This window comes from Trichechus manatus, unplaced genomic scaffold (assembly GCF_000243295.1).
Source record: "Trichechus manatus latirostris isolate Lorelei unplaced genomic scaffold, TriManLat1.0 scaffold00128, whole genome shotgun sequence".
Classification (NCBI taxonomy): domain Eukaryota; kingdom Metazoa; phylum Chordata; class Mammalia; order Sirenia; family Trichechidae; genus Trichechus; species Trichechus manatus.
This window is the reverse complement of record NW_004444064.1, coordinates 408,945-420,766: the sequence shown is the minus strand read 5'-3', so window position 1 is coordinate 420,766 and position 11,822 is coordinate 408,945. Positions and strand designations below refer to the sequence as shown.

Below are 11,822 nucleotides of genomic sequence, written 5' to 3'. Positions count from 1 at the left end.
AAAAGGCCAAGGGACTGGAGGAAAAGGGAGGGAGGGATTTTTCTCAGACGTGGGACCTCTGAACCTCCATGGCAAGGTAGAGAAGTCATTCAGCTGCCCCCTGGACTGAGGCTAGATTTGGGAGGGGGGGTTTTGGAGCACTGGTGGAGCTTCTCCCGGAGTAGATAACCTAACCTGTTTATTCTGCATGTGAGTAATAGGGATCTGAGCTGCACCTCCAGGAAGGTTTCCAAATCCAAAGGAACATGACCTTCAGCTCAGTTGAGGACTTTGGCTGCCTCTGGATAAGTGAACTTTGGATCAGTGAACAACAGAACACCTCCCTCAGAACATCTGGTGGGCACTCGAGACTCAAAACCTCTTTGGTTTCAGTTCCGTTACATTCCTTTTGTCCCTTGTTTATAATCTTACTTTAGATGTAAAGGAGCCCTGGTGGCACAGTGGTTAAGAGCTACGGCTGCTAATCAAAAGGTCGGCAGTTCAAATCCACCAGCTGCTCCTTAGAAACCCTATGGGGCAGTTCTACTCTGTCCTATGGGGTCACTATGAGTCGGAATGGACTTGACAGCAATGGGCTTGCTTTCTGGTTTGCGTTTAGATGTAAAGTGTCTGAGGTGAGATGGTAAATACCTCCCCCAAGGCCTGGAGCTACTAAGAGGAGCCCAGACAGGAGCACAGAGGTGGGGTCAGTGCACACAGAGTCTTGCTTCCATTTAAAATTCTTTCCTCCCTTCTTCAGGCAGAGCAATATACGAGGCAAACGATTTAGAAACTCAGCACCCCAACAGTTTATTTCTTGTTGAAGGAAGGACCAAATAGTTTTATTGCGTTTACTGTTTCTGTGTGTGTAGGCACATATACACAAGAACAGCAACTATAGTTATAAAACTCCTCCGTTAGGATTAGGGCAGGGGCTTCTTGAAAACTGAAATCGTACAAATTCCGTGGATGAAAAGGAGCAAAGGAGCACCTCAGGCTCCATTTCCTATCCTTACTGTTTACGAGTGCGATCTGATACACAAATAATACAAAAATACTTGCTTAGTTACTGGCTTTCGAATCCAGCTACAGCTACACACACTTCAGCCCAGTCGCTTTCTCACCCGAGCCTAGCTCCGCATAATCTCTCTCACAGGACAACTGCTGTTGTTCGATGCCATTGATTCTGATTCAAGGCGACCCCATGTGTGCAGAGAACTGCTCCACAGGGTTCTCAAGGCTGGGACCTTCTGGACGCAGATCACCAGGCCTGTCTTCCAAGATGCCTCTGGGTAGGTTCGAACCGCCAACCTTTCGGCTAGCAGTCGAGTGCCTAACAGTTTGCACCACACACTAACTCCTCCCCAGAAACAATAAGACCACGTATCTGCCTCCTTGTAACCTAACTCGATGAGGTGGCAGGACCGCTTAAGGTTTCACTATAAATGGTCATTCCCAGTCCAGAACCGTAAGCTCTGAACTTCAAAGGCTAATGTTGAAGATTCTTCCGAGGAGAGCTTGAGCACTGTGCTCTTTTAAGATCTATACGGGATCAAAGTGACAACAGTAACTCGAAAGAACAGACAGGAACCTTGGGGGCAGTGAGTTTACGTTAACGGGGAGGCAGTCAGTCAGAAAAAGGGGGTGAGAATGGCTGCCCAACTTGAAGGATGGAATCCACGTCACTGAATTACACGCGGAAACAGTTGGTGTATGTTCTGCTGTGTATACTCTCAACAACAAAAAGATTTCTTCTGTGCAGAAGACACGGGCCCTGTGAGCAGACACAAGGGCTAAAATCCTGGGTTCCAATTTGGTCACGGACAAGCAAAGTTAGGCTTTTATTGCTTCGCCGTGGATCAGGGACAACAGTGGCATCTCAGACTGATCTGTCTGTTAAGTTAGTACCTATGTGAAACGTGACTCCCACAGAAGGTTCTCCTTCCCTCTTTGGGGTGATCTCATCAGCTCACCCTGACCAAATACCCCTTCAGTGGTTGCTGAGCTCCCCATTCTGAGGACAAAGCGAGAGGAGGTGAAGAGGAGGAACGTAAGTGCCTTTTAAAGGATGACGGCTCAATTTCCACTCTGGAAGCACCTGCCAAGGACCTTCCAAGTGCAGAGGAAAAGCATTTTGGTGTGGGGGTGCACTACATAAACTTTAAAATGTGAGCTTTGTCCTTGCGGAGCTCATGACCCCTATGAACAGGTCATCAGGACAAATCACAAGGTCTGACACGGTCTCCGCTCTGCAAGGGGCTCTGGTGCCCACAACCAAGGCCTGCCTGCCACAAGTACCACCTGACAGCTGGGAAGTCCGTGGGGTGCTCGTGTGGGATGAGGCAGTTACCCTTCCCAGGGGCACAAAGGGATCGATTGCGACCTGGGGCTCAGACTGCGCACGACACGGCATAGCTTGGCTCGCCCTGCTCTCTCTCGCCCTGCATTGATGACTGCCTTCCTTCAAACGCACTGCCCAGTGGGCAACTTCTCACCGTCAAACAGAAAGTGTAGCCACCCTCAGAACCTCACGATCTGAGGGACTCAGACAGAGGAGGATAGGAGGTAGTGTGTCAAGAGGTGGTTGGCAAAGGACAGACGCCCAGGGGGTCGCTATGACGGGGGCCTGCCCAGTCTGCCCCACTAGCTCCGAGCACTCGGAGGGGTCTGTAAGACACAGTTAACACCGGGCTGATCCAGTCGCGAGTCGGCGAAGCTGGTGGTGACATGCCCTCCCTGCCTTTTGCCACAAGGGGCAGGACAAATACTCAACTGGCTACTCTCTCGTTACTCGGAGGACGGCATCAGGCAAAAGGTGGACGCTACCTGAGAACACAGGGCGCGGGGGTGGGTGGTCTCCACCCCTGGGGAGTCGTGTGGGGGGCGGGGGCTAGTCAGTACCTCTGGGGGGGGAGATGCGCGGCCCCGAGGGCAGAACCGGAGGGAGGGGTCAGTAGGAGTTCAGCGCCTGCTTGGAGCGCCGCTTCATGTGCGACCGCTCGTGGCGGATGAGGTCGTAATTCTGCGGGAAGCTCTTGACGCAGTAGCGGCACTGAAAGGCGCCGGCCTTCGCCTTGGCGTGCGCGGCGCTCCGGTGCCGGGCCAGCAGGTCATGGCGCTGGAACGCCCTCCCGCAGTCGCAGCACTTGAAGCCCGGCTTGCCCTTGCCCTTCTCCAGCAGGGCGCTGGGGCTGCCGCCCTGCGCCCCCGGCGGCCCCAGCGCCTTGGCCTCCGCGGGCCCCAGTCCGCCCGGCTGCAGGTGTATGCGCATGTGGGACAGCAGGTGCGAGTTGAGGCGGAAGCTCTTCCCGCAGGCACTGCACGTGTAAGGCTTCTGGGTCTCGTGGGTCTCCAGGTGCCCGTCCAGGTCCTCGCTGTCGCCGAACACCTGCCCGCAGACGGAGCACGCGTGGGGCTGCTCCTGCTCCTTGCGACTCCGCAGGTGCCTGATGAAGTTCACCCTCCAGCGGAAGATCTTCCCGCAGTTGGGGCAGACGTAGGACTTCTTGGAGGAGGCCTGCACCTCGCCGCCCACGTCCGTGAAGCCCACGGAGCTGCTCCTGTGCGTGGTGGGGAGGACACGCGGCTTCTCCGTGGCACCCCGCGGCTCGTCAGGGCAGTGGGGGCTGTGCTGGGAGTCCTCGTCCCCCGAGCTGGACAGGACGATCTCGATGGACACCTCCTCGTTGAGGCCGTTCTCGGGGGCCAGCGCGCCTCCACCCGCTACGGAAAAACCAGCATTGACATCAGCGGTGCCGCCCCAGGCCACCACCCCACCCAAGGATCCCACCCAGCAGGCTGGGCTTTGGGTCCAGAAACCCACATCTTCAGAACGCTCTCCAGGGAAATGAAGTACACGGCCAGCCCTGCAGGGACCCTGGTCTACACTGAGAAGAAAACCCTCAGCAAGGGCCACACAGTGGTCACCCTGGGCACCTCTTTCTTCTCTCTCCCCCTCTTCTCTGCCCCCTTCCCTAGACCCCCATACCCAATCCTTTGTTCTAGTCGCTGAGGCCCCTTTAAGCTCTGAGTCTCTATCTGTGGAAATCCTTGGCGATTTACATGTCACTTATCACCATTTCAGTTAACCAGGCATGGGAAAAATTTTACCAGGACCCACTAAAGACCTTGGGGAGAAGGAGGCCTTGTTTTATAAAGAGAGTTGCAGAGAAGTGCCAGCTACCATTTGCTGAACACACCGACTCCGCAGGAACTGGGCTAACCTCTTTGCGTGCACAGCTCCATTTGCTACAGGACACATCCCAATGTTATCTGTTGCATTATACACACACGCAAACCATGGTGACATGCTGTCCAATGTCAAAGCCGCTCAGCGGTCCCGGACTGCCAAGGCCACTGCACATCCACCAGGATGTCTCCCTGTCAGTGCCCCCACATATCTGAGGCCCACCCGCGGCCACCGATGGCCAAGGGGAACAATGTTCTGGATTCTGTAACTTAGGCTGCCTCTCTTTAGGGGCCCCAGAAGGCAACTCTCGCTGACAAAGAGGCTGCTCAGCATATCCTGTGTTTGTGATGTGGGAAAATGGTGGCATAGGGAGGGCGCAAGCAGGAAGGGAGGAGACGGACTAAGGTCCTGGATGCAGCTCCAGGGTCCAGCACACAGGCTGTTCAATTCTGAAAGGTGGGGCTCAGGTCTGAGTGTCAAAATTAAGAAAGGACAGGGGTTCGTGGTGCTGGTCCCTTTTTAAGACACTGGCTAGTCACGTGGTTAGTCTGGGCTTACTAGCTGGAGGGGGGTTTAGGCTGGGAGGAAAAGTAGAAGGTGGGCACTGGATGTCCCTGTGTGATGGAGCGGTCCACGGGGAGGGCGGGGCTGGGAGAAACAGCACGACAGGGACAACCAGAAGCTACAGAGGGCAGGAGGGACAAGGGAGCAGCAGAGCCTGGCAGACACACATCCGTCAGTCGGAAGACTACAGTGGGGGGGTGGGGGAGGTGAGACTGGGAGTAACAAGGGACCCTGCAAGGAAAGAAGTACCGGGTACAGGAAATAAACCCCTGGACGTGGGACCTGAGGCTGTGCCTGACCTGCATCTCTGTTTTCTAACTGCAGGTTCCAGGCAGATGGCTTCTCCAAGCCTCTACTGCCTCGTCTGTAGGGTGAGCGTGCCTGTCCCAACCCAGCCCTCCATGTTGCTGGTGGTGCAAAGAGGCCTTGCATGTGAGTGTACTTTGTGGGAAATGTGGGACCCACAGGAGAAAGGTATTATGTAAATTTTATCAGCTGTCAATGACAGGATTTTCGATCAGCAATTTGCTTCTGTAAGCCCTTACTGGATGTGGGTGGAGGGAGAAAAAAGTGCTATTAGGGATTTTGTTAATTAAGTGAGGAGATGGAATTATGATGTCAGATACAATATATAGGACAACATCCCCTCACTGACAAATCAGCAAAAAAATGCCAAAAACAGATGAAGAATGTCTTTAACGGGGGGCGGGGGGTGGGGGCAACATCAGTGCTGTTGTCCATCATAACACAACAATGTGAGGGATTCCCTGAGGAGAGACGATGAGAAGAAAACCCCAAAAACCAAGACGGGTGCCGTCCAGTCGATTCCGACTCGGTGACCCTACACGACAGAGTACAACTACCCCACAGGGTTTCCAAGGAGGGGCCGGTGGATTCGAACTGGCGACCTTTTGGTTAGCGGCCAAGTTCTTACCCGCTGTGCCACCAGGGCTCCAGAAAAAAGAGCTATGCCTAAAACACCCATAGAAGAAGAAGAACCCCAAGGAGTTCTGAGCTCGACATTAATGATTACCGTAGTCCCTGAATGGACGGGTGGGATGACAGGTAACACTGATTGCTTAAGTGCTTTTATAGATATTATTAAATTGTTTAATCCTCAACAATAACTCTACAAAGCAGCTGTGATTATTATCCTTGTTTTATAGTTGAAACATTTAAAGAGAGATGAAGTTGCCTACGGTTTCAGAGGAACGGAGCGCAACCAGGGAGGTTAGCGGAGCCTGTGGTGACACTCTGCCTTCTGGCAGGAACAAGTGGTCAGCGAGGGGCCGGGCTCCTGCCTACAGGTTACGGGCAAAGGCAGAAGGCAGGCCGGCAGTGAAAGCCTCAAAACTGCGCGCTATGGGCTGGGAAGGATTAGCTCTTCCTGCGTTCAGAGGGCTGAGGGGAGGAGCAGGGCTTGGGGCCAGGGGAAGGGATCAAATACTAAGTATGAAGACCAAACTGAACAACAAAATGATGGAGACATTAGAGGAAAATACAGAATATTCTTAGAATCTTCAGGTGGGCTTTCTTAAGGATGACATAAAACCAACAAGGAAAAATGACTACATTAAACAATGTTAGGGAACAGTTATGTGCTGAAAGACACATCGACAAAGTTTGAAAAATGGCAGAAATTCTGTGCAAATACAGGAGGGAACAGGTTAAGATGCGTAATTCTGAGTTTCTACAAATCCACAGAAAAAAGTAGTAAAAAAGAGCAAGGGTCCTGGAGCCAGACCAGCTGGGTTCTAACTGTCTCTGCCCCTTACAACCTGCAAGTGTGTGACTCTGGGCAAGCGACTTCAGCTCTCCGGGCCTCAGCTGCCCCAAATGCAAAATGGAAACCTAACAGCTCCTAGTCACACAGTTGCCATAAGGATGCAATGCATAAAATCATGAAAGTGCTTATCTACTGCACAGCTCAGAACACAAACAGAGCTTAATAAATGTGACAAAAAAGAAACAGACAAACAAGGACAGAAGAATACTAAGTAGGCATTCACAGAGAAAACACAAGAAACGCAAAAAAGATACTCCGTATCTCAGAAGCAGACGCCATAATACCCCATCAGATAAGCACAAACCGCACAGAGATTGGGAACGTCTTGTGTGGACACAGCTGTGGGGAAGCAGGCACTCCACACGCCGTCAGAGCACAGGCTGCTGACAACAGCCTCTCTGGAAGGCAATTTGGCAGCAGCAAAGAAAGAGAAAGACTGTGCCTCCCCCCGGCTTCATCCTTTCTCCCGCTTCTCAGATAGCAGCCTTTGGCTTCTTGCCAGTTCAGGGCCGACTCGATAGAGGAGAACTGAGTTGAAAACTCCCCTTTGTCAGTGAGCATCCCCCTTCTAAAAGTGGGTTGAAGGAGTATCATGGATTGAATGAGGTCCCCCCAAAAATGTGTGTGTCAATTTGGCTGGGCCATGATTCCCAGTATTGTGTGGCTGTCCTCCATTTTGTGATTGTAATTTTACTTTAAAGAGGATTAGGGTGGGATTGTAACACCCTTACCCAGGTCACATCTCTGAGCCAATGTAGAGGGAGTTTCCCCGGGGAAACTTTTTATCTTACAAGAGATAAAAAGAAAGGGAAGCAAACAGAGAGCAGGGGACCTCATACCACCAAGGAAGCAGGAGCAGAGCACGTCCTTTGGACCTGGGGTCCCTGCGCCTGAGAAGCTCCTCGACCAGGGGCAGACTGATGAGAAGGACCTTCCTCCAGAGTGGACAGAGAGAGAAAGCCTTCCCCTGGAGCTGGCACCCTGAATTTAGACTTTCAGCCTACTAGACTGTGAGTGAATAAATTTCTCTTTGTTAAAGTCATCCACTTGTGGGAATTCTGTTACAGCAACACTAGATGACCAAGATAAGGAGCTAAGAACTATGCCATGGGCAGTCAGAAGTCACAGAGGATTTAAAATGAATCGTGAACATCAGAAACTCACCCAAACCAGAGAGCTGGCTGAACACGAATATGTCAGTCTGCTTTAGAAAGCCAGGAGTGGAGTCAGGCTTGTGGGGTAGTCGGGAGGGGGATCCTCCTTCTGTATCTACCACACTGTAAAATCCCCTTTGTCCACCCATCAGGGGGCAAGCACACACGGCTGGTGGTCTGCAGGGAGCTAGGTGGAAATAACTCCCAAGCCTCGCCTTCAGAAGGCACCACGTGGGAAGGAGACAATGTGTGCAGTGGGTCTCCATAGCTACAGAAAACACTGGACACAACGTGTTCAATCAAGTAAGAATCAGAGACCTGGGTTTGGTGTTGAGGAGAAATCCAGAACCACGGCTGTATTTTAGTTTGCCTCTGGAGGTGGCGACTTTTACCAAGATGATTCAGAATTTTACGTTTAAGCTGTTCCCCTGAGAGCACTAATGGAATACTCTCTCTCTAGAAGTCCTTTCAACTGTGGCATTCCAGAAATTCTTTAACTCCTAGACTTTTCCTAGGAATCTGACCTTCCGTGCTCAAGGGAAGAAAACATACCCAGTACACAGCAAACAGCACTACATCAGCATTCCGCCTCGATGTACAAGGGAAAGGTCTCCGATTGGGAGCTGGCTGGGAGAGATCCTAGCAAAACAAACCGTGGCAGCTGGTAATGCCACCAAAGTGAGTTTCAGGGAGTTTTTAGGTTGTTGGAGACGTAAATTCCTAACCATACCAGCCTCTACCACCACCACCATCCCCACCAACACGCGCGCACGCACACACACACACTCTCTTACACGCAAACACACTCACTCTACCTGGGTAGGTGCTTGGAGAAAGCGCCACCTGCTGGCAGGTCTGGAATTCTGGCACCTGTACCTCATTTTTTCTTCTTTCTTCTATCTGGAACGGCTGGAGACTCTGAAAGTCTTTTCAGAGAAAAAAAATGAAAAAAAAAAAAAAAAAACGATTTGTCCTGCAACTTGGCAGTGCCACCTAGGGGAAGCATCTTCATAGACGCTAGGCAGACTCGAGGGCTGAAAAGTGCTCCCAGTGCCTGGTGGCCCATGACTCAGTCAAGTTTGCCGAGCGAATAAGCTCACAGGATGACATCATGGACATGGGTTTTAAGCTGGACAGAGCCAAACCTAAATCCTGGTTCTGTCATGTCTACCTCTGTGACCGTGGACAGGTAACCTCACCACCCCTGAACCGTGTTTTCACCACCTATGGAGCCTCCCGGGGCAGAGGGCAGCGGGAGCCACTGCGCTAGGCTCCAGGTCACAGACGTGTGCCGAGACCTGGTCCACTGCACAGCAGTCAGACACAGCTGTCCTGCTCCAGGTCACAGACGTGTGCCGAGACCTGGTCCACTGCACGCCAGCTTTACGTCCCCTACGAAGGCATGGGCACGCTGTTGATTCTGTGCAAAGTTATTTCCCCTGAAGAAGCAGACACATCAAGGCACAACGGCACGGAGGCTGCAAACACGTGTTCTGGTCACAGGGAGGGCCACAGGTGAGGTCTGGGCCTCGGCTGCTGGGCTGTGCAGGTCAGGTGAGCTCCAGCACCTCCTGTGTGCAGGGTGAGAACCTGACCCCAGGACGGTCCCCGCAGTGCCCTCAGTGTCGGGGAGGCAGTCCTTCCCCCAGCATGGCTCAGTGTATTTGTTGTGACTCATGGAGGAACCACTGGGTCCTCGGCATAAACTAGGTGCCATCTGGAGGCAAGTGAGAAAGGGATGCCTATTATTCCCCGTCCCCACTTGGAGCCCTGGTGGCGCAGTGGTTAAGAGATTGGCAGCTAACCAAAAGGTCGGCAGTTTGAATCTACCAGCTAATCCTTGGAAACCCTGTGGAGCAGTTCTACTCTGTCCTAAGTGTTGCCATGAGTCCGAATCGACTTGATAGCAACAGGTTTTGTTTTTGGGTTTACTGGAGGCTGTAAAATCCCCACCCCTGGCAAAATGAAGTCCTCACATTCTTTCTGTCAGGAGTCAGGGACAAGGCAAGACAGGTTCTATCAAGATAGAGCCCAGGCGGCTAGAGGGCTTCTCTCCGCTAGAGAGAGCAGGGAGTGGGCTTGCCTCGGGCAAGGCAGCAGCCTTCCCCCGACCCCGCCCTGTCCACCCGGTTCTGGGCCCTTACTCACCCAGGTAGGAGACTTGGGGAACGTTTTTCCCTTGGAGGTCCTGCAGCTCTGGAACCCGTGGCTCGCTCTCCTCTCCCTGGGAGAGGGCTGGCTGGGAAACTGGGTCGCCTGCTCACAGAAAAGGGGAGGACACGCACGTATCAACGATCTTCTCTCACAGGCGCCTAGGGTGGGCCCAGCGCAACAACTTCCCGTCAGGTCCCAGAGCTGGAAGGAGGCACCGCCGACCATGGCAAAAGGGTCGCGTGGAGCTGCAGAGAACTCGAAGGGTGGAGCAGGACTTGGGGGGCCGCGGCGGGCTTGGGGCGTCTCTCTAGGGCTGATTAGTTATCATGCCAGATGTGAAAAGGGACTACCGGGTAGGAACGACAAGAGAAACATGGAGGCACAGGAGACGTTTTGTATTTGGTTTTGTGTTCAGGTAAGCCTGATCTAAGCGTGACAGGCAAGATGGCGGGCTGTGGTCGGTCCACGAAGTGCCTGTGGGATCACTGGGCACAGATCACCTCCGTCGGGGTGGGTGATAGAGAACACCTTATGGACGAGGCACCCAGGCAGGCCCATGGTCTTGGGTGAGGGGGAGTTACTGTATTTTTGTCACAAATAATGTACCCACGTAAATAATGTGCTCCCCAAACACATATAAAACACTGCCTAACTTGCTTACAAAAATAGTAACGGCGTTGCATGGTTGTAAAAAAACGTTAACACGTGTCATTTGCGTAAAAATATGGTAACTCTTATTCAGAGGCAGTGAGATTCCCCACATCCCTAGGGAAAGGGGAGTTAACTGTTACTCGGAAGGAGAGACCCCCCACCCCAGTTCCCTGATCTCAGGGCGGGGGGGATATTAACTCTTCTTTGGAGGCAGCAAGTCCCCCAGTTCCCTAAACTTGGGTAAGGAGACATTAGGCTTACTCAGAGGCAGCGAAACCAACCTCCCAGAGCTCTTTGGGGGATTGACTGTTGGTCAGAAGGAGGGAGACCCTCACAGTTACCTGACCTTGGGAAGGAGAAGTTAACTATGATTTGGAGAGAGAGAGACCCCCTAGTTCTCTAATCTTGGGGGATTGTTTCTTGGAGGGATGGAGAGGCCCCCCATCTGATCTTAGGGAGGGGAGGAGTTAACTCTTATTCAGACGTAATGAGACCCCTGCCCTCCCAGCCCCTCCCTGCCCCTCCCCCAGCTCCCTGGTCTTGGGTGAGAGGGAGTTAACTCTTACTTGGAGGCAGCGAGACCCCACAGTCCTCCCCTATGATGAATTCTCCATAGAAGCCAGTCTGGGCTGGGTCTAGAAGGGACCAGTCCTCTTCAGAGAAGCAGAAGATCATGTCCTTGAATGGAGAAACCCGGTTCTGAAACCACAGAACAACAGGGGTGCCTCAGTCCAGCGACGGCTAGCAGAGGGTGCTACAAACACGGAGGGGGGCAAGCTGGAGCCGAGAGCAGAGCCGTCAGCAGCACACGCACACGGGATGAGGAGGAAGCAAACGGCTCTATCCCAGGGCCAGACTTCCATAACCCCAGCCGTCTCAGCATTTCTAGCCTCAGATCCACCTTGCACCATCTGATGTGGCAGAACCCAAACGGTGGATGCTCCGCTGGGTGGCCAAGGATGTGGAGAAACAGGTCCTCCCACACGGTGGCTGCAAACCCACATAACTCCCATGGCAGGTAACTGGGCAGTACCCACCAGAATTACCAACACACTTATTCTTGGATCCAGAGATTCCACTTTTAGGACTTATTGCGCACACATGCAACATGAAGTTTATACAGGCTTCTTCACTGCAGCATTGATGACAGTGGTTAAAGATTGAAAACAACCTCCATGCCCATCAGCAGGTAACTAAGTAACAACAGGACATCCTACAGATGACAATCCTGTTGACGATTGTGCAGCCATTAGAAAGAACGACGGACTGTCTCTGCACTGAAAAGGAATCCTCCAAGGTGTGCTGTTAAATGAAAACCACCTGTGCAGAGGTGTGTCCGGTGTGC

The 11,822-nt window shown here is 52.6% G+C and overlaps 1 protein-coding gene across 1 annotated transcript in view; it reads right to left on the bottom strand.

Moving 5' to 3' along the window:
• Positions 1-2,929: 2,929 nt before the first annotated feature.
• ZNF496 (zinc finger protein 496) overlaps positions 2,930-11,822 on the bottom strand; it is a 30,228-nt gene continuing 21,335 nt past the window's right edge. The window contains exons 6-9 of the mRNA XM_004384773.2: positions 11,044-11,176; positions 9,821-9,928; positions 8,488-8,598; positions 2,930-3,702 (exon numbers count right to left, since the gene is read on the bottom strand). Of these exons, the coding sequence (XP_004384830.1) occupies positions 2,930-3,702; positions 8,488-8,598; positions 9,821-9,928; positions 11,044-11,176 (1,125 nt within the window). The remainder of the gene's footprint in view (positions 3,703-8,487; positions 8,599-9,820; positions 9,929-11,043; positions 11,177-11,822) is intronic.